Here is a 26,399-nt window from a genome sequence, read left to right as displayed (position 1 = left end):
TCAGGGTGATGTGTAGTGTTAGTTTTCCGCCACACATAGCGTTTTGCATTTAGGCCAAAAACTTCAATTTTGGTCTCATCTGACCAGAGCACCTTCCTCCACATGTTTGCTGTGTCCCCCACATGGCTTGTGGCAAACTGCAAACGGGACTTCTTATGGCTTTTTTTCAACAATGGCTTTCTTCTTGCCACTCTTCCATAAAGGCCCGATTTGTGGAGTGCACGACTAATAGTTGTCCTGTGGACAGATTCTCCCACCTGAGCTGTGGATCTCTGCAGCTCCTCCAGAGTTACCATGGGCCTCTTGGCTGCTTCTCTGATCAATGCTCTCCTTGCCCGGCCTGTCAGTTTAGGTGGACGGCCATGGCTTGGTAGGTTTGCAGTTGTGCCATACTCTTTCCATTTTCGGATGATGGATTGAACAGTGCTCCGTGAGATGTTCAAAGCTTGGGATATTTTTTTATAACCTAACCCTGCTTTAAACTTCTCCACAACTTTATCCCCTGACCTGTCTGGTGTGTTCCTTGGGCTTCATGATGCTGTTTGTTCACTAATGTTCTCTAACAAACCTCTGAGGCCTTCACAGAACAGCTGTATTTATACTGAGATTAGATTACACACAAGTGGACTCTATTTACTAATTAGGTGACTTCTGAAGGCAATTGGTTGCACTGGATTTTATTTAGGGGCATCAGAGTAAAGGGGGCTGAATACTTTTGCACGCTACACTTTTCAGTTTTTTATTTGTACAACAATTTGAAAACCATGTATCATTTTCCTTCCACTTCACAATTATGCACCACTTTGTGTTGGTCTATCACATAAAATCCCAATAAAATACATTTACGTTTGTGATTGTAACGTGACAAAATGTGGAAAAGTTCAAGGGGTATGAAAACTTTTGCAAGCCACTGTATACACACATGAATAAATACTGATAAAGTGCAAATAACAGATAATGGGTTATTAATATTCAGAGTTTTGTCCGAGCCAGGTTTAATAGCCTGATGGCTGTGGGGAAGTAGCTATTCCTGAACCTGGTCGTTGCAGTCTTCAGGCTCCTGTACCTTCTACCTGAAGGTCAAGTCAAGTCAAGTTTATTTGTCACATACACATACGAGATGTGCAGTGAAATGAAAGTGGCAATGCTCGTGGACTTTTGTGCAAAAGACAAACAACAAAACAACCAAACAAATTATAAACACAATCATAACACACATATTCTTTTACATAATAAATAATGGAAGGAAAAACGTTCAGTAGAGTTAGTCCCTGGTGAGATAGGCGTTTACAGTCCGAATGGCCTCTGGGAAGAAACTCCTTCTCAACCTCTCCGCTCTCACTGCATGGCAACGGAGGCGTTTGCCTGACCATAGCAGCTGGAACAGTCTGTTGCAGGGGTGGAAGGGGTCTCCCATGATTTTATTTGCTCTGGAGTTGCACCTCCTGTTGTATAGTTCCTGCAGGGGGGCGAGTGAAGTTCCCATAGTGCGTTCGGCCGAACGCACTACTCTCTGCAAAGCCTTCTTGTCCTTGGCAGAGCAATTCCCAAACCAGATGGTAATGTTCCCGGACAAGATGCTTTCCCCCGCCGCTGCGTAGAAGCACTGGAGGATCCTCGGAGACACTCTGAATTTCCTCAATTGCCTGAGGTGGTAAAGGCGCTGCCTTGCCTTACTCACGAGTGCTGAGGCGTGTGATGCCCATGTCATATCCTCGGAGATGTGGACTCCCAGATATTTAAAACAGTTCACCCTATCCACAGGATCCCCATTTATACTCAATGGAGTGTACGTCCTCGGATGATGTGCCCTCCTAAAGTCCATGATCAGCTCCTTTGTTTTTTTGATGTTCAAGAGGAGGCTGTTATCCTGGCACCAGAGTGCTAGATCAGCCACCTCCTCCCGGTAGGCCTTCTCATCATTGTCTGAGATCAGGCCCACCACCACAGTGTCATCAGCAAACTTAAATATTGAATTGGAGCTGAACCTAGCCACACAGTCATGTGTGTACAGGGAGTACAATAGGGGGCTGAGGACGCAACCCTGGGGTAATCCTGTGCCCAGGGTGCGGGACTCCGATGTATTCCCTCCCATCTTGACTACCTGGGGCCTGGCGGTGAGAAAGTCCAGGACCCAGGCACATAGGGAGGTGTTGAGCCCCAATTCCAAGGCAGCGGGGAGATGAGTGTGTGGCCAGGATGGTGTGTGGGTCTTTGATGATACTGCCAGCCTTTTTGAGGCAGCGACTGCGATAAATCCCTTCGATGGAAGGAAGGTCAGAGCCGATGATGGACTGCGCAGTGTTTACTACTTTTTGTGGCCTTTTCCGCTCCAGGGGGCTCAAGTTGCCGAACCAAGCCACGATGCAACTGGTCATACTAAAAAACAAAAAAAGTCAAAATGATGAACGAGACTGATTAATGGAACGTCCTTTAATCCTGAGGCTGTGCCCTCTGGTCCTAGACTCTCCCACTAGTGGAAACATCCTCTCCACACCCACTCCATCCAGCCCTTTCACTATTCGGTCAGTTTCAATGAGGTCTCCACCTTGTGCTAGCGACTGGCTGTAATTAGAAGGAGAGCACTCTAGGTGGCAGTGTTGACCAGTCAATGTACCCAGCCCAGTCTTACCTTAATGTTAAGCCTCCATTATTGTCTAATGTAGACAAAAATGCTGGAGAAACTCAGCGGGTGAGGCAGCATCTATGGAGCGAAGGAAATAGGCGACGTTTCGGGTCTCGACCCGTTTTTGTTACAGTCATAGAGTGATACAGCATGGAAAGAGGCCCTTGGGCCCAACTTGCCCACACCGGCCAACATGCCCCATCTACACTAGTCCCACCTGCCTGTGTTTGCTCCATATCCCTCCAAACCTGTCCTATCCATGTACCTGTCTAACTGTTTCTTAAACAATGGGATAGTCCCAGCCTCAACTACCTCCTCCGGCAGCTCGTTCCATACACCCACCACCCTCTGTGTGAAAAAGTTATCCTATTAAATCCTTTTTTCCCCTTCACCTTAAACCTCTGTCCTCTGGTCCTCGATTCCCCGACTCTGGGCGAGAGACTCTGCCCGATCTATTCCTCTCATGATTTTGTACACCTCTATAAGATCCCCCCCCTCATCCTCCCGCGCTCCATGGAATAGAGACCCAGCCCTGCTCAACCTCTCCCTGTAGCTCAGGCCCCTCGAGTCCTGGCAACATCCTCGTAAATCTTCTCCGAACCCTTTCAAGCTCGACAATATCTTTCCCATAACATGGTGCCCAGAACTGAACACAATACTCTAATGTTAAGATAAAAGTAGCGGGGAATTTAATAACCCTGAAAGCTAATTAATCTCCCGTCTTGCTAACGAACCTTTATTGCAGAGTATTGAAGGGGGGTAACCATGGAGATAAAGAATACATTGAATGGCATTTTCTGAAGTTCGACAATTTAGTTTAGTTTAGTTTGGTTTAGAGATACAGCGTGGAAACAGGCCCTTCGGCCCACCGAGTCCGTGCCGACCAGCGATCACCCCGTACGCTAACACTATCCCACACACACACACACACACACTAGCGACAATTTACAGAAGCCAATTAACCTACAAACCCGCACGCCTTTGGAAACTGGAGCACCCGGAGAAAACCCCACGCAGGTCACGGGGAGAACGTGCAAACTCCGTACAGACAGCGACCACCAGATTCAGGAACAGGAATTTTTCTTCCCCTCTGCTATCCAGCTATTGAATAGATTATTGATGAGTGCGGGTGTCAGAGGTTTACGGGGAGAAGGCAGGAGAATGGGGTCGAGAGGGAGAGGGAAAGTGAATTTAATGAAAAATAAATTTGATCCATTCTAGAATCAGTAACAAAACGTGAACAGGTCTGAATACTTTCTGAATGAGGTGACCAGGAGTAGGAGGGGGACCCACAGCCCCATTTATATCAAAGGGTCGATGGTTGAAAGGGTCAAGAACTTCAAATTCCTGGGCGTGCACATCTCTGAAGATCGTTCCTGGTCCGAGAACACTAACGCAATTATCAAAACAGCTCATCAGCGCCTCTACTTCCTGAGAAGATTACGGAGAGTCGGATTGTCAAGGAAGACTCTCTCTAACTTCTACAGGTGCACAGTAGAGAGCATGGTGACCAGTTGCATCGTGGCTTGGTTCGGCAACTTGAGCGCCCTGGAGAGGAAGAGACTACAAAAAGTAGTAAACACTGCCCAGTCCATCATCGACTCTGACCTTCCTTCCATCGAGGAGATTTATCGCAGTCGCTGCCTCAAAAAGGCTGGCAGTATCATCAAAGACCCACACACCATCCTGGCCACACACTCATCTCCCTGCTACCTTCAGGTAGAAGGTACAGGAGCCTGAAGACTGCAACAACCAGGTTCAGGAATAGCTACTTCCCCACAGCCATCAGGCTATTAAACCTGGCTCGGACAAAACTCTGATTATTAATAACCACTTTCTGCTATTTGTACTTCATCAGTTTATTTATTCATGTGTGTGTGTATATTTATATCATGGTATATGGACACACTGATCTGTTTTGTAGTAAATGCCTACTATGTTCTGTGTGCTGAAGCAAAGCAAGAATTTCATTGTCCTATACAGGGACACATGAAAATAAACTCACTTGACTTGTATGAATTTCCAATCTTCCAATCAACCCCATTGCCGCCTATGCGCTTTTTTTTTTAACCTGCACTTCCTCTGCAGCTGTGACACTACAGTCTGCACCCTCTGTCTCTGCACGACCTGGTGGACTCATTTACGAGGTGAACTGACTACGATTTGCACGCAAAACAAAGTTTTAAACCGTATCTCGGTATTCCTGACAATAATAAACTTATAGACAACAGACAACAGGTGCAGGAGTAGAGGCCATTCGGCCCTTCCAGCCAGCACCGTCATTCAATGAGATCATGGCTGATCATCCCCAATCAGTACCCCGTTCCTGCCTTCTCCCCATATGACTCCGCTATCTTTAAGAGCCCTATCTAGCTCTCTCTTGAAAGTATCCAGAGAACCGGCCTCCACTGCCCTCTGAGGCAGAGAATTCCACAGACTCACAACTCTCTGTGAGAAAAAGTGTTTCCTCGTCTCCATTCTAAATGGCCGACCCCTTATTCTTAAACTGTATGTGTGGCTCCGGGTTCTGGACACCCCCAGCATCGGGAATATGTTTACTGCCTCTAGCGTGTCCAAGCCCTTAACCATCTTATATGTTTCAATGAGATGCCCTCTCATCCTTCTAAACTCCAGAGTGTACAAGCCCAGCCGCTCCATTCTCTCAGCATATGACAGTCCCGCCATCCCGGGAATTAACCTACCGAGCCAGTTGAGGGCGATGGAGTAGGCCCTGTAACAGCCTGGGGCTCGCCTGGATCGAGGGCCGCTCCTGTCCACCCAGCGCACCGACTGCACTTTGGAAACGGCGGCAACAAAATGGCGGCAGGTGCACGCGCGAGTTATATATTTGGAAGGCAGACACACAAAATGCTGGAGAAACTCAGCGGGTGAGGCAGCATCTATGGAGCGAAGGAAATAGGCGACGTTTCGGGTCGAGACCCTTCTTCTGACTGATGTGGGGGTGGGGGAGGGGACGGGAAGGAGAAAGGAAGAGGCGGAGACAGTGGGCTGTGGGGGAGCTGGGGAGGGGAGGGGAAGGAGGGAGAAAGCAGGGACTACCTGAAATTGGAGAAGTCAATGTTCGTACCGCTGGGGTGTAAACTACCCAAGCAGAATATGAGGTGCTGCTCCTCCAATTTGCGGTGGGACTCACTCTGGCCATGGAGGAGGCCCAGGACAGAAAGGTGGGATTGGGATTGGGAATGGGAGGGGGAGTCGAAGTGCTGAGCCACCGGGAGATCAGGTTGGTTATTGTGAACCGAGCGGAGGTGTTGGGCCAAGCGATGTACGATAGTCTCACCGACGTAGAGCAGCTGACACCTAGAGCAGCGGTTTATCACAATTATCATTGCAGGCTAGCATGGACTTGATGGGCCGAAGGGCCTGTTCCTGTATACGATTCTATGACAGTAAACCAGCAATAACCAAGACACACAATGCTGGAGTAACTCAGCGGGACAGGCAGCATCTCTGGAGAGAAGGAATGGGTGACGTTTTGTAGATAGTTGATGTTTTCAAGAGAGAGTTAGATTTAGCTCTTGGGGCTAACAGAATCAAGGGATTCAGGAAGATTGTTCCCGATGTTGGGGAAGTCCAGGACAAGGGCTCACACAGTTTAAGGATAAGGGGGAAATCTTTTAGGACCGAGATGAGAAAAACATTTTTTTTACACAGAGGGAGTACAGAGAAGGTTCACCAGACTGATTGCTGGGATGTCAGGACTTTCATATGAAGAAAGACTGGATAGAGTCAGCTTGTACTCGCTAGAATTTAGAAGATTGAGGGGACATCTTATAGAAACTTACAAAATCCTTAAGGGGTTGGACAGGCTAGATGCAGGAAGATTGTTCCCGATGTTGGGGAAGTCCAGAACTAGGGGTCACACAGTTTAAGGATAAGGGGGAAATCTTTTAGGACCGAGATGAGAAAAACATTTTTTTTACACAGAGAGTGGTGAATCTGTGGAATTCTCTGCCACAGAAGGTAGTTGAGGCCACATTGGCTATATTTAAGAGGGAGTTAGATGTGGCCCTTGTGGGATCAGGGGGTATGGAGAGAAGGCAGGGATGGGATACTGAGTTGGATGATCAGCCATGATCATATTGAATGGTTCGAAGGGCCGAATGGCCTCTACTCCTGCGCCTATTTTCCATGTTTCTATGTTTCGAGTCAAGACCTTTTTCAAAATGGGCTTCGAGCCGAAACGTCACCCATTCCTTCTCTCCAGGGAAGCTGCCTGTCCTGCTGAGTTACTCCAGCGTTCCACGTGTCGGCCTTCGGTGGGAACCGGCGCTGGCGGTTCTTTCCCGCACGATAACAAGCGCATGTTTACAACACCCACTCAAGGACCAGGAGGTTTTCGGTCTGTGGTTGTGCATGCCATGTTTTTGGTCAAAACATATTTTTGGACAAAGTGTTACTGCAGATAAAATCGGTATTTGCCCGACCACAAACAGAGCCTTGTTTATGGGTAAATGTGTGTCGGGTGAATTAGAAACATAGAAACATAGAAATCAGGTGCAGGAGTGGCCCTTCGAGCCAGCACCGCCATTCACTGTGATCATGGCTGATCATCCACAATCAGTACCCCGTTCCTGCCTTCTCCCCAATATCACTTGATTCCGTTAGCCCTAAGAGCTAAATCTAACTCTCTCTTGAAAACATCCAGTGAATCGGCCTCCACTGCCGTCTGTGGCAGAGAATTCCACAGATTCACAACTCTCTGGGTGGGAAAGTTTTTCCTCATCTCAGTCCGAAATGGCCGACCCCTTATTCTTAATCCAACGCCAGGCTCAGCTGCTCACTCCGTGGATCAGGAACCGGTGAAGGGAGACGGCAACAGCAGTGAACGGTGAACAAAAGGACCGGTGGAGGGGGGTAGAGCTGCCTCACAGCGCCAGAGATTCGAACCTTGGGTGCTGCCTGAACGGAGTTTGCACGTTCTCCCCGTGGGTTTTCTCCAGATGCTCCGGTTTCCTCCCACTCCAAACACGTACAGGTTTGCAGGAAAACTGCCCCCTAGTGTGTGTAGGATAGTGTTAGTGTACCGGGTCGGCACGGACACGGTGGGCCGAAGGGCCTGTTTCCACGCTCTATCTCTAAAACTAAAAACCGAAACGTTTAGTAGACGCTGGTTTAGATAAAAGGCCACAGAGTGCTGGAGTAACTCAGCGGGTCAGGCAGCATCTCTGGAGAACGTGGATAGGTGACGTTTGGGGTCGGGACCCTTCGTTTGAACAGCGTGAAGAAACATTCCAGCCCAAACCATCCCCTGTCGATGCTCAGACACAAAATGCTGGAGTCACCCAGCTATCAGTCTTAAGAAGGATAGTTTATAATATACAGGTACAGCCGGCAGTGATGAAAGCCACTTGGCCTTTATAACAAGAGGAGTCGAGTATAGGAGCAACGAGGTCCTTCTGCAGTTTTACAGGGCCCTAGTGAGGCCACACCTGGAGTATTGTGTGCAGTTTTGGTCCCCCCATTTGAGGAAGGACATTCTTGCTATTGAGGGAGCCCAGCGTAGGTTCACCAGGTTAATTCCCGGGATGGCGGGACTGTCATATGCTGAGAGAATGGAGCGGCTGGGCTTGTACACTCTGGAGTTTAGAAGGATGAGAGGGTATCTTATTGAAATATGGGAAGAAAGCAGGAACGGGGTACTGATTTTAGAAGATCATATTGAAACATATAAGATTGTTAAGGTGTTTGGACAAGCTAGAGGCAGGAAACATGTTCCCAATGTTGGGGGAGTCCAGAACCAGGGGCCACACACACACACACACAGTTTAAGAATAAGGGGTCTCCATTTAGAACGGAGACGAGGAAACACTTTTTCACCCAGAGAGTTGTGAGTCTGTGGAATTCTCTGCCTCGGAGGCCGGTTCTCTGGATACTTTCAAGAGAGAACTAGATGGGGCTCTTAAAGATAGCGGAGTCAGGGGATATGGGGAGAAGGCAGGAACGGGGTACTGATTGTGGATGATCAGCCATGATCACATTGAATGGCGGTGCTGGCTGAAAGGGCCGAATGGCCTCTACTCCTGCACCAATTGTCTATTGTCTATTGTTTTAATTTAGATTAGTTTAGTTTAGTTTAGTTTAGTTTAGTTTAGTTTAGTTTAGTTTAGTAGACTTTAATGATGCAGACATTCCCTTTATCTACAATCGGTCATGAACCAACTCGTTTCCTCCTCACCGATATCCAGGAAAGTTGTTGGAAGTCGATGGATTTCCTTTCACAAGCCTCATACACGCCAACATTCCTAGAAACACTGAGATCCCTTCCTGTTGAACTGCAGACTGCGTTTTCAGCAGCGAATCTTAACGCTGTATACGGAACCTATTAAAGTGTCATTAGTGAACCTTCCTTGCACAAAGCCTTGTTCTTTTTACCTTCAAAAGCAGACTTTATACTGAAATATATATATCAGGCAGTGAAGAAAGCCAATGGTATGTTAGCATTCATAGCAAAAGGATTTGAGTCTAGGAGCAGGGAGGTTCTACTGCAGTTGTACAGGGTCTTGGTGAGACCACACCTGGAGTATTGCCTACAGTTTTGGTCTCCTAATCTGAGGAAAGACATTATTGCCATAGAGGGAGTGCAGAGAAGGTTCACCAGACTGATTCCTGGGATGGCAGGACTGTCTTATGAAGAAAGACTGGATAGACTCGGCTTGTACTCGCTAGAATTTAGAAGATTGAGGGGGGATCCTGTTCCTGCCTTCTCTCCATACCCCCTGATCCCTTTAGCCACAAGGGGCACATCTAACTCCCTCTTAAATATAGCCAATGAACTGTGTGGCCTCAACTACCTTCTGTGGCAGATAATTCCACAGATTCACCACTCTCTGTGTGTGAAAAGAAAAATGTTTTTCTCATCTCGGTCCTAAAAGATTTCCCCCTTATCCTTAAACTGTGTGTGTGACCCCTAGTTCTGGACTTCCCCAACATCGGGAACAATCTTCCTGCATCTAGCCTGTCCAACCCCTTAAGAATTTTGTAAGTTTCTATAAGATCCCCTCTCAATCTAATAATTCTAGTGTAAATTCTACATTTAAACCGAAGATAGCCACAAAAAGCTGGAGTACCTCGGGGTCTCTCGACCCGAAACGTCACCTATTCCTTCTCTCCAGAGACGCTGCCTGTCCCACTGAGTTACTCCAGCTTTCTGCGTCTATCTTCGTGTTTAAAGCAGCATCTAATATGCAGTTCCTTCCCTGACAGGTATTTGATGGATGGGACAGGTTTGGGGGGAATGGGCCAGTGGGGGCTGGTGTTGCTGGGGCATGTTGCGTTGTGGGTCAAAGGGCCTGTTTCCGCACTGAATCACTGAACAGCGATGCTTTATGTATGTGAGGTCCCTCTGACCTTCTTCCTCCACTCTATTCCCTTCCCTCCTTCTCTCCTGCCCTCCTTCAACCGGGCCCCATTCTCACCCTCCCTTCTCTCCCTCTCTCTCTCCCCCTCTCTGTCCCCTTCTCTCTCTCCTCATCTCTCTCTCCCACCTCACCGTTCCTGCCTCCCCCTACCTTCATTCTTGTTTTTACACCTTCTGTCTTTCCATCTCACCTTGGCCTTATTGATTGGGGACGATCAGCCATGATCATAATGAATGGCGGTGCTGGCTTGAAGGGCCGAATGGCCTCCTCCTGCACCTGTTTTCTGTGTTTCTATGTTTCTATTCCACCCCCTCATCCTTCTAAATTTCATAGGTGGCAGAAAATGCTGGAGAAACTCAGCGGGTGAGGCAGCATCTATGGAGCGAAGGAAATAGGCGACGTTTCGGGCCGAGACCCTTCTTCAGACTGATGGGGGGGGGGGAGAAGAAAGGAGAACGGAAGAGGAGGAGCCAGAGGGCTGAGGGAGGGCTGAGAAGGGGAGGAGACAGCAAGGGCTACCGGAAATTGGAGAATTCAATGTTCATGCCACTAGGGTGCAGACTGCCCAAGCGGAATATGAGGTGCTGCCCCTCGAGTTTGCGGTGGGACTCACTCTGGCCATGGTCTAACGTCCTTGTACCCACCTTCCAGACTTTACCCCGCCTCTCCTCTCTTCCAGCTTTCTCCCCCTCCCCCTCTACAATCACCCCGACCCGAAACATCTCCTGTTCATGTTCAGTTTTGATTAGTTTAGGGATACAGCGGGGAAACGGGCCTTCCGACACCGTTACTGCGCTGCCCAGCGATCCCCGTACACACTAACATCATCCAACACACTGTGGACAATTTTTAGCAAAGGCATCCTGTTCTGCCCGAGGTCAGAATCGAACCCAGGTCTCCGGCGATCTGCATGCGGCGAGCGTGACCAAACTGGAAGCGGGGGGGCCGCGCGGAGGTCGAGTGATCCCGTACGAGTTGACGTGAAGTCCGCGGGAAGTACGCGCGGGACGTATGGGGCGCCGTTGCCACGTGGAATTTTTGAACGCGGTCAGTTTTTCGGAGACCCGCGCGATGTCGGGAACAGCTCCGCACAACTCCATGCGGCTGCGGCAATCGAAGTGGGACCGGCCCCACGAGGCCGTACGGCTCAAGCGACCACGTTAGGTCGCGCTTGCCGCGTGCAGGCGCATGCTGGTGGGACAGGCCCTTGAGGAGGTGGTTCTACTATATCACGAACATCCTCTCTCCTGAATCTCCCCGAGACTCAGACACAACAAGCCTCCAGATAATCACCCAGGACAAAATGTTCTTTACATGTCAGCTATAGACTCATCTCCATAAAGAACTACCCAGCAATTTACCGCATCAATTGCAGTGATTTCTGAGCTAACTTCTTCTAAGCTAAAATAACCTCATTGAAACTTTCACCCAATAGTGAAAGGCCTTGGAGAGAGTAGATGTGGAGAGAGTGTTTGTACTCGCTGGAATTTAGAAGATTGAGGGGGGATCTTATAGAAACGTACAAAATTCTTAAGGGGTTGGACAGGCTAGATGCAGGAAGATTGTTCCCGATGTTGGGGAAGTCCAGGACAAGGGGTCACAGCTTAAGGATAAGGGGGAAATCCTTTAAAACCGAGATGAGAAGAACTTTTTTTCACACAGAGAGTGGTGAATCTCTGGAATTCTCTGCCGCAGAAGGTAGTTGAGGCCACAGTTCATTGGCTATGTTTAAGAGGGAGTTAGATGTGGCCCTTGTGACTAAAGGGATCAGGGGGTATGGAGAAGGGCAGGTACAGGATACTGAGTTGGATGATCAGCCATGATCATATTGAATGGCGGTGCAGGCTCGAAGGGCCGAATGGCCTCTACTGCTGCACCTATTTTCTGTGTTTCTATGTTTCTATGTCTTTTCCTGGGATGTCAGGACTTTCATATGAAGAAAGACTGGATAGACTCAGCTTGTACTCGCTAGAATTTAGAAGATTGAGGGGAGATCTTATAGAAACTTACAAAATTCTTAAGGGATTGGACAGGCTAGATGCAGGAAGATTGTTCCCGATGTTGGGGAAGTCCAGAACAAGGGGTCACAGTTTAAGGATAAAGGGGGAAGTCTTTTAGGACCGAAATAAGAAAAACATTTTTCGTACACAGAGAGTGGTGAATCTGTGCAATTCTCTGCCACAGAAGGTAGTTGAGGCCAGTTCATTGGCTATATTTAAGAGGGAGTTAGATGTGGCCCTTGTGGCTAAGGGGATCAGGGTGTATGGAGAGAAGGCAGGTACAGGATACTGAGTTGGATGATCAACCATGATCATATTGAATGGCGGTGCAGGCTCGAAGGGCCGAATGGCCTCTACTCCTGCACCTATTTACTGTTTCTATGTTTCCACTAGTGGGAGAGTCTAGGACCAGAGGGCACAGCCTCAGAATTAGAGGACGTACAGTACATATAGAAAGGAGATGAGGAGGAATCTCTTCAGCCAGAGGGTGGTGAATCTGTGGGATTCTTTGCCACAGACGGCTGTGGAGGCCACAAGTCAGTGGATATTCTTAAAGGAGAGATGGATAGATTCTTGATTAGTGCGGGGGTGTCTGGTTATGGGGGAGAAGGCAGGAGAATGGGGTTGAGAGAGAGAGATAGATCAGCCATCATAGCACTTGATGGGCTGAATGGCCTAATTCTGAACTCTGGATATTTGAGTCCAAGGTGTAAAAACTAAACAAGCCGAGTCTATCCAGTCTTTCTTCATATGAAAGTCCTGACATCCCAGGAAAATACATAGAAACATAAAAACACAGAAAATAGGTGCAGGAGTAGGCCATTCGGCCTTTTGATAGTAAACACTGCCCAGTCCATCACCGGCTCTGACCTTCCTTCCATCGAGGGGATCTATCGCAGTCGCTGCCTCAATAAGGCTGGCAGTATCATCAAAGACCCACACCATCCTGGCCACACACTCATCTCCCTGCTACCTTCAGGTAGAAGGTACAGGAGCCTGAAGACTGCAACGTCCAGGTTCAGGAATAGCTACTTCCCCACAGCCATCAAGCTATTAAACTCAAATAAACTCTGATTAATATCCGGTTCATAGCCCATTGCACTTTATCTGTTTATTTATGTGTGTGTATATATATATTCATTGGTATATGGACACGCTGATCTGTTCTGTATTCATGCCTACTATATTCTGTGTGCTGAAGCAAAGCAAGAATTTCGTTGTCCTATCTGAGACACATGACAAACTCTCTTGAATGTTGAATCGGTGTGAATGGTGGGTGCAGACTCGGTGGGTCAAATGGCCCTGTTTGCACGTTGTATCTCCACACTGAACTATCTGCAGTTCCCCGTTTAGTTGAATTTAATTGAGAGATGAAGCATGGAAACAGGCCCTTCGGCCCACCGAGTCCGCTCTGACCAGCGATCCCCGCACACTAACTCTATCCTACACGCACTAGGGTCGATTTGCAATTTTACCCGAAGCCAAATAGCCGACAAACCTTTATGTCCTTGGGGTGTGGGAGGAAACCCAGAGATCCTGGAGAAAACCCACGTGGGTCACAGGGAGAACGTGCAAACTCCGTACAGACAGCACCTAAATGTTTTACTATTATTAATGTTTAGTGTTTTCTGAATCATTCGTAACTGTCACTGTTTGTCGTGTTGTTACCTGTGGGCGGAGCACCAAGGCAAATTCCTTGTATGTGATTTCTTGGCCAATAAACTTACTTACGGGCCTGTCCCACTTACGCGATCTTGACTCGTAAATTACGCTACCTCGTGGTCGCTTGAGGCGTACGGGCATCGCGGGGCCGGTCCCACTTAGAAGAGCGGAGGTGTATGGAGTTGCGCGGGGCTGGTCCCGACATCGCGCAGGGCTCCAAAATTCCTGCCGTGTCTGTCTGAAAATTTCGCTCACCAACGGCCTGTCAGCACGCAGTGTCTTGGCGATGTACGCAGCGTCTTGACAGCGTACGCCTAGCGCGTGGCGCCTAGCGCGTGGCGTTGCGTGATGATGTCACCGCCCGACGCCCAAATTCAGTCGGCCCGCCTCCTGTCCAGCTGATTGGTCAGCATGGATTGCGTACAGTTTTGGTCTCCAAATCTGAGGAAGGACATTATTGCCATAGAGGGAGTGCAGAGAAGGTTCACCAGACTGATTCCTGGGATGTCAGGACTGTCTTATGAAGAAAGACTGGATAGACTTGGTTTATACTCTCTAGAATTTAGAAGATTGAGAGGGGATCTTATAGAAACTTACAAAATTCTTAAGGGGTTGGACAGGCTAGATGCAGGAAGATTGTTCCCGATCGCAAATTACGCTACCTCTAGGCATTACGGGCATGGGGAAGTCCAGGACAAGGGGTCACAGCTTAAGGATAAAGGGGAAATCCTTTAAAACCGAGATGAGAAGAACTTTTTTCACACAGTGAGTGGTGAATCTCTGGAACTCTCTGCCACAGAGGGTAGTTGAGGCCACTTCATTGGCTATATTTAAGAGGGAGTTAGATGTGGCCCTTGTGGCTAAGGGGATCAGAGGGTATGGAGAGAAGCAGGTACGGGATACTGAGTTGGATGATCAGCCATGATCATATTGAATGGCGGTGCAGGCTCGAAGGGCCGAATGGCCTCTACTCCTGCACCTAATTTCTATGTTTCTATGACGCAAATGACGTCACGTGCGAACTTAGCGGGATCTTAGCGTGTATTTAGCGCGTAGTTATCGCGAACTCCGCTTCCGTTAGGTCGCGCCAAACGCACGCAATCGCATGCAAGTGGGACAGGCCCTTTACTTACTTGGTCAGGATCGAACCCGGGTCTCCGTGGCGCTGTAAGGCAGCAGCTCCACCCGCTGCACCTCCCTTGGGTCTAAAGTTCTACCAGGTTGTGTTACGTGAGAAATAACTGCATTGATCGACACTGGTGATCGACACTGGGGAAAGTTTATTGGCAATCTTTAGCGGCATCTAAATGATCAATTAGAGTGGAAACATGAACTCTCGCTACAAGAATGAGAACATCTTACATTCTCCATTAAAACTGAGTTCCTTTCCAAACATTAAATGCATTTATTGGAAGAGAGAAAAAGGACAAATCACTCAGAAACATGTACAAAATAAAATGAAAGCACACTCAGTAAAAATCCAAGGGGATATCAGGAGAAAGATACTTAATTGATGCATTGAATGCTTAGTAAGTCGGAGTAAAAGGCAAGCAGTTCTCAAGAAGCGCTTTAAAACACACACACACACACACACACACCATGTGAATCGTGAATCCTTTATACATCAGAGTTTGCTGGATGGAACATCGCGGAGAGAATTGAAGAATGGGAAAATATACAAATGGTGACCTACAGATAGGCACTTCAGAAAGACATTTTTTTTGCTTCCTCAGTCTCACGACACAGTGGATCGGAGATTTGAAGGAGAGGAATTTCAGAGTCTGAGGTTTACAGTGCGTTTCAACAAAGGCATTCTAACACGGACGTTGCCGGGACTCGAGGAGATGAGTTATAGGGCGAGCTTGTGCAGGTTAGGACTCTATTCCTTGAGAGCGCAGGAGGATGAGGGTAGTTTAGACAGAGGGTGGTGAATCTGTGGAACTCATCGCTACAGACGGCTGTGGAGGCCACAAGTCAGTGGACATTTTTAAGGCAGAGATAAAGACACATTCTTCATTAGAACGGGTGTCAAGGGTTATGGGGAGAAGGCAGGAAAATGGGATTAGGAGGCAGAGATCAGCCATGATTGAATGGCGGAGTAGACTCGATGGGCCGAATGGCCTAATTCTACTCCTATCACTTATGAACTTGCGAGGGGGGATCTTATAGAGGTGTACAAAATCTAGTGGGGGATGGGGTGAATGCACTGCCTGTATCTCCAAAGTCCAAAGAAGTCAAATCCATTTCTAGCCCAATTGTCCAATTAGTTTGGGCATTTTTACGAGGATGTTGCCGGGACTCGAGGGGCCTGAGCTACAGGGAGAGGTTGAGCAGGGCTGGGTCTCTATTCCCTGAACACAGGAGGATGAGGGGCGATCTTATAGAGGTGTACAAAATCATGAGAGGAATAGATCGGGCAGAGTCTCTTGCCCAGAGTCGGGGAATCGAGGACCAGAGGACACAGGTCTAAGAGGGGGGGAAAGATTTAATAGGAACCTGGAGGGTAACTTTTTTTTACACAAAGTGGGTAGGTGTATGGAGGAGGTAGGTGAGGCAAGTATTATCGCAACTTTTAAGAAACATTTGGATGGGTACATGGATAGGAAAGGATGTAGAGAGATATGGGCCAAACGCAGGCAGGTGGGACTATTGCAGATAGGTCAGTGTGGGTACGTTGGGCTGAAGGGCCTGTTTCCACGAATTCAGAACTCCAGCATTGTAGGCTAATTTTTGGATTACATCCACACACGAGGACCAGGGAGAATATCTCAGGTGGATCGTAAAGAAACCTGGATTTTTATTCCAGCATTTTGATCAAATTTAGTTGAATAATAGAAATATCCGAGATGGCACAAGGCAGGCACAAATGCTGGAGTAACACAGCAGATCAGGCAGAGTCTTAGGGGGAAATGGACAGGCGACATATCAGGTCAGGACATGTTCTCCACAGGTGCTGCCCGACCTGCTGAGTTACTCCAGCACTTTGCCGGGTAGAGCAGCTGCTTCACGGGGCCAGAGATCCCGGTTCAGTCCTGACCTCGGGTGCTGGCTGCCTGTTTGTGTGGAGTTTGCATGTACTCCCTGTGACCGCGTGGGTTTGCTCCCATGTCCCAAAGACGGGCGGGGATGTCGGCCAATCAGCCCTCTTTAAATTGTGTGAAGGGAGTGGAGGAGAAAGTGGGATAACTTAGAACTAGCGAGAATGGGCCATCGATCGTCAGCATGGACTCAGTGGGCTGAAGGGCCTGTTTCCGTGCTGTATCTCGAAACTAAACTAGTGGGGCTAGTGGAATCAAGGGATATGGGGGAGAAGGCAGGCACGGGTTATTGATTGGGGACGATCAGCCATGATCACAATGAATGGCGAATGGTGCTGGCTCGAAGGGCCGAATGGCCACCTCCTGCACCTATTGTCTATGTTTTTATGTTTCTAAACTAAGGTAAACGCTATCTCTGCAAGGGCCGGCTACATGCATTATGGAGTTGATTTCTGAGAATAGAATGTGTTCGGCCGGATATCGGCATCTGAGAGTAGAGTTGGGTGTGTGTGTGTGTGTGTGTGTGTGTGTGTGTGTGTGTGTGTGTGTGTGTGTGTGTGTGTGTGTGTGTGTGTGTGTGTGTGTGTGTGTGTGTGTGTGTGTGTGTGTGTGCGTGTGTGTGTGTGTGTACGTGTGTGTGTGTGTGTGCGTGCGTGTGTGTGTGTGTGTGTGTGTTTGAGTGTGAAGTGGCTGGTACTTGAAAATGAAACATAGAGAATAGGTGCAGGAGTAGAGGCCATTCGGCCCCTCGAGCCTGCACCATTCGCCATTCAATATGATCATGGCTGATCATCCAACTCAGTATCCCATCCCTGCCTTCTCTCCATACCCCCTGATCCCTTTAGCCACAAGGGCCACATCTAACTCCCTCTTAAATATAGCCAATGAACTGTGTGGCCCCAACTACCTTCTGTGGCAGAGAATTCCACAGATTCACCACTCTCTGTGTGTGTGAAAGGTTATGTGTACAGAAGATAGTTTAGTTTAGAAATACAGGGCAGTGACAGGCCCTTTGGCCCACTGAGTCTGCATCGACCAGCGATCCCCGCATGCTGACACTACCCTACACACACACAATTTTACATTTACACACAGGCCAATTAACCTACAAACCTGCACGTCTTTGGAGTGTGTGTGGGAAGCATAGAAAACCCACGCAGGTCACGAGGAGAATGGGCAAACTCTGTACAGACTACTGTACGCCCGTAGTCAGGATCGAACCAGGGACCCTGGCGCAGTGAGTCAGCAGCTCTAGCCACTGCACCACCGTACCTGTCCTAGATGGGGGAGCTGATTGTGTGTGGGTGTGCGTTCGTGTGTGTGTGTGTGTGGGTGGATGACAAAGGCACTGCTATCTGAGCCAGAGAACAGACTAAATAAGCTTAGTCTGTTGCTACATGAGACCATACAACGTGACTGCTTCTAACTACCCTTGCCCTTGTTAATGAAGAATCACCTTGCAACTGATCCAAGGTGGAGGCCAAGCCAGGCCACTCCCTGCGTGCCGGTCCCAGAAGTGGACCTGCGATCACCCATCACCATCGCTCCACTCTTTTAAAACTCAATCAGTTGGGAGGGGAAACCCCTCTCTCCCCCGTCTCTCAGTCTGAAGAAGGGTCTCGACCCAAAATGTCACCTATTCCTTCTCTCCAGAGATGGTGCCTGACCCGCTGAGTTACTCCAGCATTTTGTGTCTATCTTCTCTGTAAACCCAGCATCTGCAGTTCTTTCCTACCCACTCCTTCTCTCCAGAGATGCTGCCTGTCCCGCTGAGTTACTCCAGCATTTTGTGTCTATCTTCTCTGTAAACCCAGCATCTGCAGTCCTTTCCTACCCATTCCTTCTCTCCAGAGATGCTGCCTGACCCGCTGAGTTACTCCAGCATTTTGTGTCTATCTTCTCTGTAAACCCAGCATCTGCAGTTCTTTCCTACCCATTCCTTCTCTCCAGAGATCCCGCTGAGTTACTCCAGCATTGTGTGTCTATCTTTAGCAAACTGTACACTGTGAATGGTTCGATTGTAATCATGTATTGTCTTTCCGTTGACTGGTTAGCACACTACCAAAGTGTTTCACTGTACCTCGGTACACGTGACAATAAACTAAACTCATCTGATAAAAAAGGTAGACAAAAATGCTGGAGAAACTCAGCGGGTGCAGCAGCATCTGTGGAGCGAAGGAAATAGGCAACGTTTCGGGCCGAAACCCTTCTTCAGACTAAAGGTAAACCTTGTTCTATTGTAGGTGTCTAGATGACAATGTGCTCTCTCAGTAATCTGGGATGGAAGGGTTGTGATTTTGGCCAGGGTGCAGAGGTGACAACAGGAGGAGAAGCAGCATCTATAGGGAGTGAAAGTGGGAAAGGATACACTGGGGAAGGGTGCAGAAAACAGCGACGAAAACCAGAGAATTACAAGAAATAAAATTGATGAGAAATGAGGGTATAAATGAGTGGAGGCACGAGGAAATGCAAGTGCTGGTTTACAAAAAAACAGAAAGTGCTGGAGTAACTCAGCGGGTCAGGCAGCTTCTATAAAGAACATGGATGGGTGATGTTTCAGCTCGGGGCACTTGGCATCGGTTGAAACAAGGAACTGCAGATGCTGGTTTACAAACAAGGGACACAAAGTGCTGGAGTAACTCAGCGGGTCAGGCAGCCCCTCTGGAGAACATGGACGGGTGATGTTTCAGGTCGGGACACTTCTTCAGACTGATTGTGGGGAAGTGAGGGTGAAAGCTGGAAGAGAGGAAGGCAAGGCATAGCCTGGGATGCAATAGGTGGATATAGTTGAGGAGTGGGGGCGAGGGGGGGTTGATAGGCAGACGTTTGGACATAGGCGTGAGATAAGGCTAGAAGGAGGTAAGAATTGTGAAGCCAGAGGATAGGAATATTGGGGAAAGGGGTGAAATGGCAACGAGTCCAGGTAGGGTACAGGGAAGGGAGGGGGAATGAGAAAGGAGTTTGGTGGGGGGGGGGGGGGGGGGGGGGGGGTATTTTTTAGGTTGGTTACCAAAAATTTGAGACTTAAATGTTGATATCGTTAGGTTGTAAGAAGATATGGAGTTATACTCTATGGCTTTAGAGATACAGCATGGAAACAGGCCCTTCAGCCCATCGAGTCCATGCCGACCAGCGATCACCCCGCACACTAGCAATATCCTACATACTAGAGACACATGTCGCCTTTTTCAGAGGCCAATGAACACGTGTTTGGAGTGCGGGAGGAAAGCGGAGATCCCGGGGGAAACCCACGCAGGCAGCTCAGGGGGAGAAGGTAGAAACTGCGTACAGACAGCGCCCGTGGTCAGAATCGAACCCGGGACTCTGGCGCCTTGAGGCGGCGACTTTACCGCCGCGCCGCGCCGAATGTCGTGTGAGATATGAATTTTATAAAATGACGACGCATGAGATAGGGGAAGTTGAAATCAGAAACAGCGGTGAAACTAACGGAATACATTAGTGTTATTGTGGAGTCGGGGGGCCAGTCATAGATGGCCAAGATCCAATAAGCAATGGACAAGGGCCAATGGTACCCACACCCAAACATATGGTTTTAATCTAGTTAAAAGTACAGAGCTGATCATTTGTTGATTTCATTGAAGCGATTTTCAAATAGCAGATCCACACACACACACACATTAAAGTAGGCTCTGAGATACAGCAAGGGACAGCTGGCAAGTTAATCACCCTCTGAAATCCCCAGGAATCACAAGATTCATCTTCACAAGATGCGGAATTAAAAATAGACGAGTGGCTTTTGACCAAAATTTGGTGTTTCTCACTTATTGTCGGAACTATACATTTTTGGGAAGTGAGGTAACTTCAGGAGAACGGGGTTGAAAGGTCAAAATAGATCAGCCGTGTTCAAATGATGGAGCAGGCTCGACGGGCCGAATGGCCAAATTCTGCTCCTGTGTCTTATGAACATTAACGTCTGACATCTAGTCAAGTCTCATCTAATTGGGTAATCAAGACTTGGTTTGTTTTCCCATCAGCGAAGAAGGAAGCCATCTTGAGACTTATGAGCGGGCAAGATATACATAGAAACGTAGAAGATAGGTGCAGGAGGAGGCCATTCGGCCCTTCGAGCCAGCACCGCCATTCATTGTGATCATGGCTGATCGTCCCCAATCAGTACCCCGTTCCTGCCTTCTCCCCATATCTCTTGACTCCACTTGCCCCTAGAGCTCTATCTAACTCTCTCTTAAATCCATCCAGTGACTTGGCCTCCACTGCCCTCTGTGGCAGGGAATTCCACAAATTCACAACTGAAAAAGTTTTTCCTCACCTCAGTCTTAAATGACCTCCCCTTTATTCTAAGACTGTGTGTGTGGCCCCTGGTTCTGGACTCGCCCAACATTGGGAACATTTTTCCTGCATCTAGCTTGTCCAGTCTTTTTATAATTTTATATGTTTCTATAAGATCTCCCCCACTCATCCTTCTAAACTCCAGTGAATACAAGCCTAGTCTTTTCAATCTTTCCTCATATGACAGTCCCGCCATCCCAGGGACCAATCTGGTGAACCTACGCTGCACTGCCTCAATCACAAGGATGTCCTTCCTCAAATTAGGAGACCAATGGGGTAAGGGACAATGACAAGAAGGTAGACAAAAATGCTGGAGAAACACAGCGGGTGAGGCAGCATCTAAGCAGGATCTCGACCCGAAACGTCAACTATTCCTTCTTTGCTGCCTTACCCACTGAGTTTCTCCAGCATTTTTGTCTACCTTCGATTTTTCCAGCATCTGCAGTTCTTTGTTAAACAAGTGAACGGCAAGAGGTCACGGTGGAACCTCGAACAAGATGGGAAACCGGAGTTTGCAACCCAGGATTCAAGGCCTGTTTGGTTATCGTGAGAACTCCACACAAAACTCACAAGTACGTTTAAAAGAAAACACATTGCCACTTTGTTTTTGACACTCCAACATCTATAAAGGGGTGTACATGACAGCGAGTTAGCAGTAGCTTGATGAGCCACTGTGCTGGTGTAGTTCAAAATGGCCTCAGGTGCAGTCAAGTCAAAGCAGGCGGCCATCTTAGATCTGAAGAGTTGGATGAAGAAGGGGGCGTCTATGCCAACTCTTCGACTGTGCGTATCCCAACGTATCTTCTTGTTCTCAGTTGGGTTGTGGATTTGGGGGAGGGAGAGGAACAATGAAATCGGAGGGAGGTTTGAACTGATTGGCCTCCCATTCGCTCCCCCTCAACGGAAGGTGATGTACTCTACGCTAGATAGAGGCATCAAACCGGTCGAAGTCCATGAGTCACGCAAGGGTGGGTTGCAATCTGTAGACCGGGGGGGAGAGCAATGTTGAGCAATGTCGGTTCCTGCACCATTCCCACGTCGGCCTGAATGGCCAGGCGTGGTTAGATATGTTCATTCAGGAATCAAGAAAGAGGGCTATAGTAGGTTGTATCCAGTTGATGGCTCACTTGGCCCTCTGGAGATCAGTTTGGCACTGTGTTTGGTTTATGTTTTAGTCCTTTTCTCCCCACTCACCGACCATCTCTCAAAGGTTCAGTGGGTGGGTTGTGCTCCACCAGGGATGTGCCCGCGGTGTTGAATGTCAGTCATCATTTACTTCTGTACAACTGCATCTGAGGTGAGTTGGCTGTTGCTTGAAGCGGCTGAAATCCCTCCCTCAGCCTTGAACCAAAGTCGCGGATTGTTCCGCAGATGGGTGGCCGATGAGCGTATCTGCAATCCTTCCGAAAGCCAAGGACCATCGATCAGCAATCTGAAAGCAAAGGAAGATAAACAAATTCAGCCAGGCATTAGCTAACTTTAGGAAAGGACTGCAGATGCTGGTTTAAATGGAAGGTAGACACAAAATGCTGGAGTAACTCAGCGGGACGGGCAGCATCTCTGGAGAGAAGGAGCAGGTGACGTTTCATAGAAACATAGAAATTAGGTGCAGGAGTAGGCCATTCGGCCCTTCGAGCCTGCACCGCCATTCAATATGATCATGGCTGATCATCCAACTCAGTATCACGTACCTGCCTTCTCTCCATACCCCCTGATCCCCTTAGCCACAAGGGCCACATCTAATTCCCTCTTAAATATAGCCAATGAACTGTGGCCTCGACTACCCTCTGTGGCAGAGAGTTCCAGAGATTCACCACTCTCTGTGTGAAAAAAGTTCTTCTCATCTCGGTTTTAAAGGATTTCCCCCTTATCCTTAAGCTGTGACCCCTTGTCCTGGACTTCCCTAACATCGGGAACAATCTTCCTGCATCTAGCCTGTCCAACCCCTTAAGAATTTTGTAAGTTTCTATAAGATCCCCTCTCAATCTCCTAAATTATAGAGAGTATAAACCAAGTCTATCCAGTCTTTCTTCATAAGACAGTCCTGACATCCCAGGAATCAGTCTGGTGAACCGTGTCTGCACTCCCTCTATGGCAATAATGTCCTTTCGGGTCGGGACCCTTCTTCAGACTGATGTGAGGGGAGTGGGTGGGACAGAGACAGTAAGACTGGTGGGAGAACTGGGAAGGGTAGGAGGGGATGGAGAGAGAGAGGGAAAGCAAGGGTTACTTGAAGTTAGAGAAGTCAATGTTCATACCGCTGGGGTGTAAGCAGCCCAAGCGAAATATGAGGTGCTGTTCCTCCGGTTTGCGCTTTGACATTGGAGGCCCAGGACAGAAAGGTCAGTGTGAGAATGAGAGGGGGGGTCAAAGTGTTGAGCGACTGGGTTTAGCTTAGTTTAGTTTAGATTCGAGAAACAACGGGGAAACAGGCCCTTCGGCCCACCAAGTCCATGCCGACCAGCGATCCACGCACACTAACACTATCCTACACACATTAGGGGCTGTTTATAATTTTGTTTTACCGAAGCCAATCTGTACGTCTTTGGAAGGTGGGAGGAAACCGGAGCACCTGGAGAACATCCAAACTCTATGCAGGCAGGGGCACCTGTAGTCAGGATCGAATCCGCGACTCTGGCGCTGTGAGGCAGCAACTTTACTGTTGGGGGAGGGAGAAACATAGACAATGGGTGCAGGAGGAGGCCATTCGGCCCTTCGAGCCAGCACCGCCATTCATTGTGATCATGGCTGATCGTCCCCAATCAATAACCCGTGCCTGCCTTCTCCCCATATCCCCTGACTCCACTCGCCACTAGAGCTCTATCTAACTCTCTCTTAAATCCATCCAGTGACTTGGCCTCCACTGCCCTCTGTGGCAGGGAATTCCACAAATTCACAACTCTCTGGGTGAAAAAGTGTTTTCTCACCTCAGTCTTAAATGACCTCCCCTTTATTCTAAGACTATGTGTATGGCCCCTGGTTCTGGACTCGCCCAACATTGGGAACATTATTCCTGCATCTAGCTTGTCCAGTCCTTTTGTAATTTTATATGTTTCTATAAGATTCCCCCTCATCCTTCTAAACTCCAGTGAATACAAGTCTAGTCTTTTCTATCTTTCCTCATATGACAGTCCCGCCATCCCAGGGATCAATCTCGCTGCACCTCCCCCTTACCTAACCTAACCTAACCCCTTTGAGATAATAATCTGCCCCCTTGTTTTTGCCGCCAAAGTGGATAACCTCAGTAGCAGGAATGCAGAGGTAGAGTGTTCATTCATTTACTATTATGCTTGAGAGCGACTGAATGTTCAGGCCCCAGCAAGGAGGAAAAGATTGCCAAATGCCAGTCCATACCACAACCTCCAAAGTGTGTTTAACTAAACAAGGCCTTTTCCCCTCGTTGCTATGAGAATAATATCATCATAGACTTTTCTTAGAAACAGCACAGGCCAGGACTCAGCGCACTGTTAATTCGGTGCAGTTGCATTTTTTCGATCACTATGTTAGGGATCGTATTACTCAAGGCAATTGCACCATAAACCTGGTTAAATATAAAAGCTGATCACAGCAAAATCTCGAACGCCAGGTCTTAGTTATGGTGACAAACTCAAACACATGGCGTGCAACAATCTGATCTGGAGCCAGGTTTATCTTTTGAACAGCATTCAAAACATTGCAGTATCTTGGACGGTAGAGTTGCTGCCTCACAGCGCCAGAGACCCGGGTTCGATCCTGACTACGGGCGCTGTCTGTGCGGAGTTTGCACGTTCTCCCCGTGACCTGCGTGGGTTTTCTCCGAGATCTTCGGTTTCCTCCCACGCTCCAAAGACGTGCAGGTTTGTAGGATAATTGGCTATAAGTGTAAATGTAAATTGTCCCCAGTGTGTGTATAGGGTAGTGTTAGTGTGCGGGGATCGCTGGTCGGCACGGACTCGGTGGGCCAAATGGCCTGTTTCCGCACTGTATCTCTAAACTAAACTACATTTTAAAGTTTAGAGGTGATTTGAAAGGTTGGATGTTGAAAGGATCCAACAGGGTCCTCAGGGTGAAATCTGGAAATAAGAGATATGGTTTCAGAATGAGAGCTCATCTATTTTGGACAACAGATGAGAATGAATGTTCCCTCATCTCTGGTCTATAGAGAGGCCAATGCTTAGGGGATAAGACATGACAATGGGACTCAGGTCAGGATCAGATCAGCCATGATCTTACTGAATGGCGGAGGGTTAGAGGGGCCATAAGATCTCTGTCCGTATTTCTCATGTTCCACCTTTTGATGAGATCACGTTATCATTGGTAGGGCTACTATTTCACAGCGCCACAGACCCAGGTTCGATCCTGACCTCGGTTGGAGTTTGAACCCTTCTCCCTGTGACCGCGTGCGTTTCTTCCGGGTGCTCTAGTTCCCTGCTACGTTCCAAAGTAGTACAGGTTTGTAGGTTAATTGGCCTCTGTAAATTGTCCCTAGTGTGTAAGATAGTGCTAGTGTACGGGGTGATCGCTGGCCCGCGCGGACTTGGTGGGCTGAAGGGCCTGTTTCTATTCTGTTTCCTCCGGGTGCTCCGGTTTCCTCCCACATCCCAAAAGACGTGCTGGTTTGTCGGCTAGTCGCCTTCTGTAAATTGATCCCTGATGTGTAGGGAACACTAATCAAGGATGTGTCAATCTCCGCCTTAAAAATATCCACTGACTTGTGGCCTCCACAGCCATTCGTGGCAATGAATTCCACATATTCACCACCCTCTGGCTAAAGAAATTACACAGATTCACCACCCTCTGGCTAAAGAAATTCCTCCTCATCTCCTTTCTAAAGGTACGTCCTGTTATTCTGAGGCTGTGCTCTCTCGAGTCCTAGACTCTTCCACCAGTCAAGGGCCATTTGCACTAAGCACATCATCGATGAGTTAGACACTGTTAACATTTCGAATGTTTCCAACTTGCAGGCTCCCCCAGCTCTCTCAGCCTCATGTTCTCTGGCAAGCTAGCAAAAAGCAGCCATCATTTTTTAATTATAATCTGGGTACATTCTGTGCTTTAACATATATTCTGCTTTGCTTGTCCAATTGGCCTCTCACCAAGATATTGACCAACTCAGCACTGTAGCTGACAAACTCTAGACACCAGGCTGCACATTGCAGGAAGAACCCACTCCCTGAACACACACACACTCAAGTTCACACGCACATACAATCGCACATGCACACATATTCACATGCACACAGTCACCCACACACGCACGCTCACACACGTGTACATAGATACACACGCGCCCACAAACATAGACACACTGACATGCACACACTTGCATGCACACTCATACACATGCACTCAATCAAGTGCACACACATGTGGATGCATACGCATGCATGCACACGCACTCACC

At 48.3% G+C, this 26,399-nt stretch overlaps 1 protein-coding gene across 1 annotated transcript in view; it reads right to left on the bottom strand.

Moving 5' to 3' along the window:
• Positions 1-19,548: 19,548 nt before the first annotated feature.
• LOC129715098 (insulin receptor substrate 1-B-like) overlaps positions 19,549-26,399 on the bottom strand; it is a 140,617-nt gene continuing 133,766 nt past the window's right edge. Inside the window, 1 exon segment of the mRNA XM_055664963.1 lies at positions 19,549-22,448. Within this exon segment, the coding sequence (XP_055520938.1) occupies positions 22,441-22,448 (8 nt within the window). The 3' untranslated portion in view covers positions 19,549-22,440.

The sequence above is a fragment of the Leucoraja erinacea genome, unplaced genomic scaffold, assembly GCF_028641065.1.
Source record: "Leucoraja erinacea ecotype New England unplaced genomic scaffold, Leri_hhj_1 Leri_100S, whole genome shotgun sequence".
Classification (NCBI taxonomy): domain Eukaryota; kingdom Metazoa; phylum Chordata; class Chondrichthyes; order Rajiformes; family Rajidae; genus Leucoraja; species Leucoraja erinaceus.
Note: the sequence above shows the minus strand (reverse complement) of the source record. Positions and strands in the feature narration are given on the sequence as shown.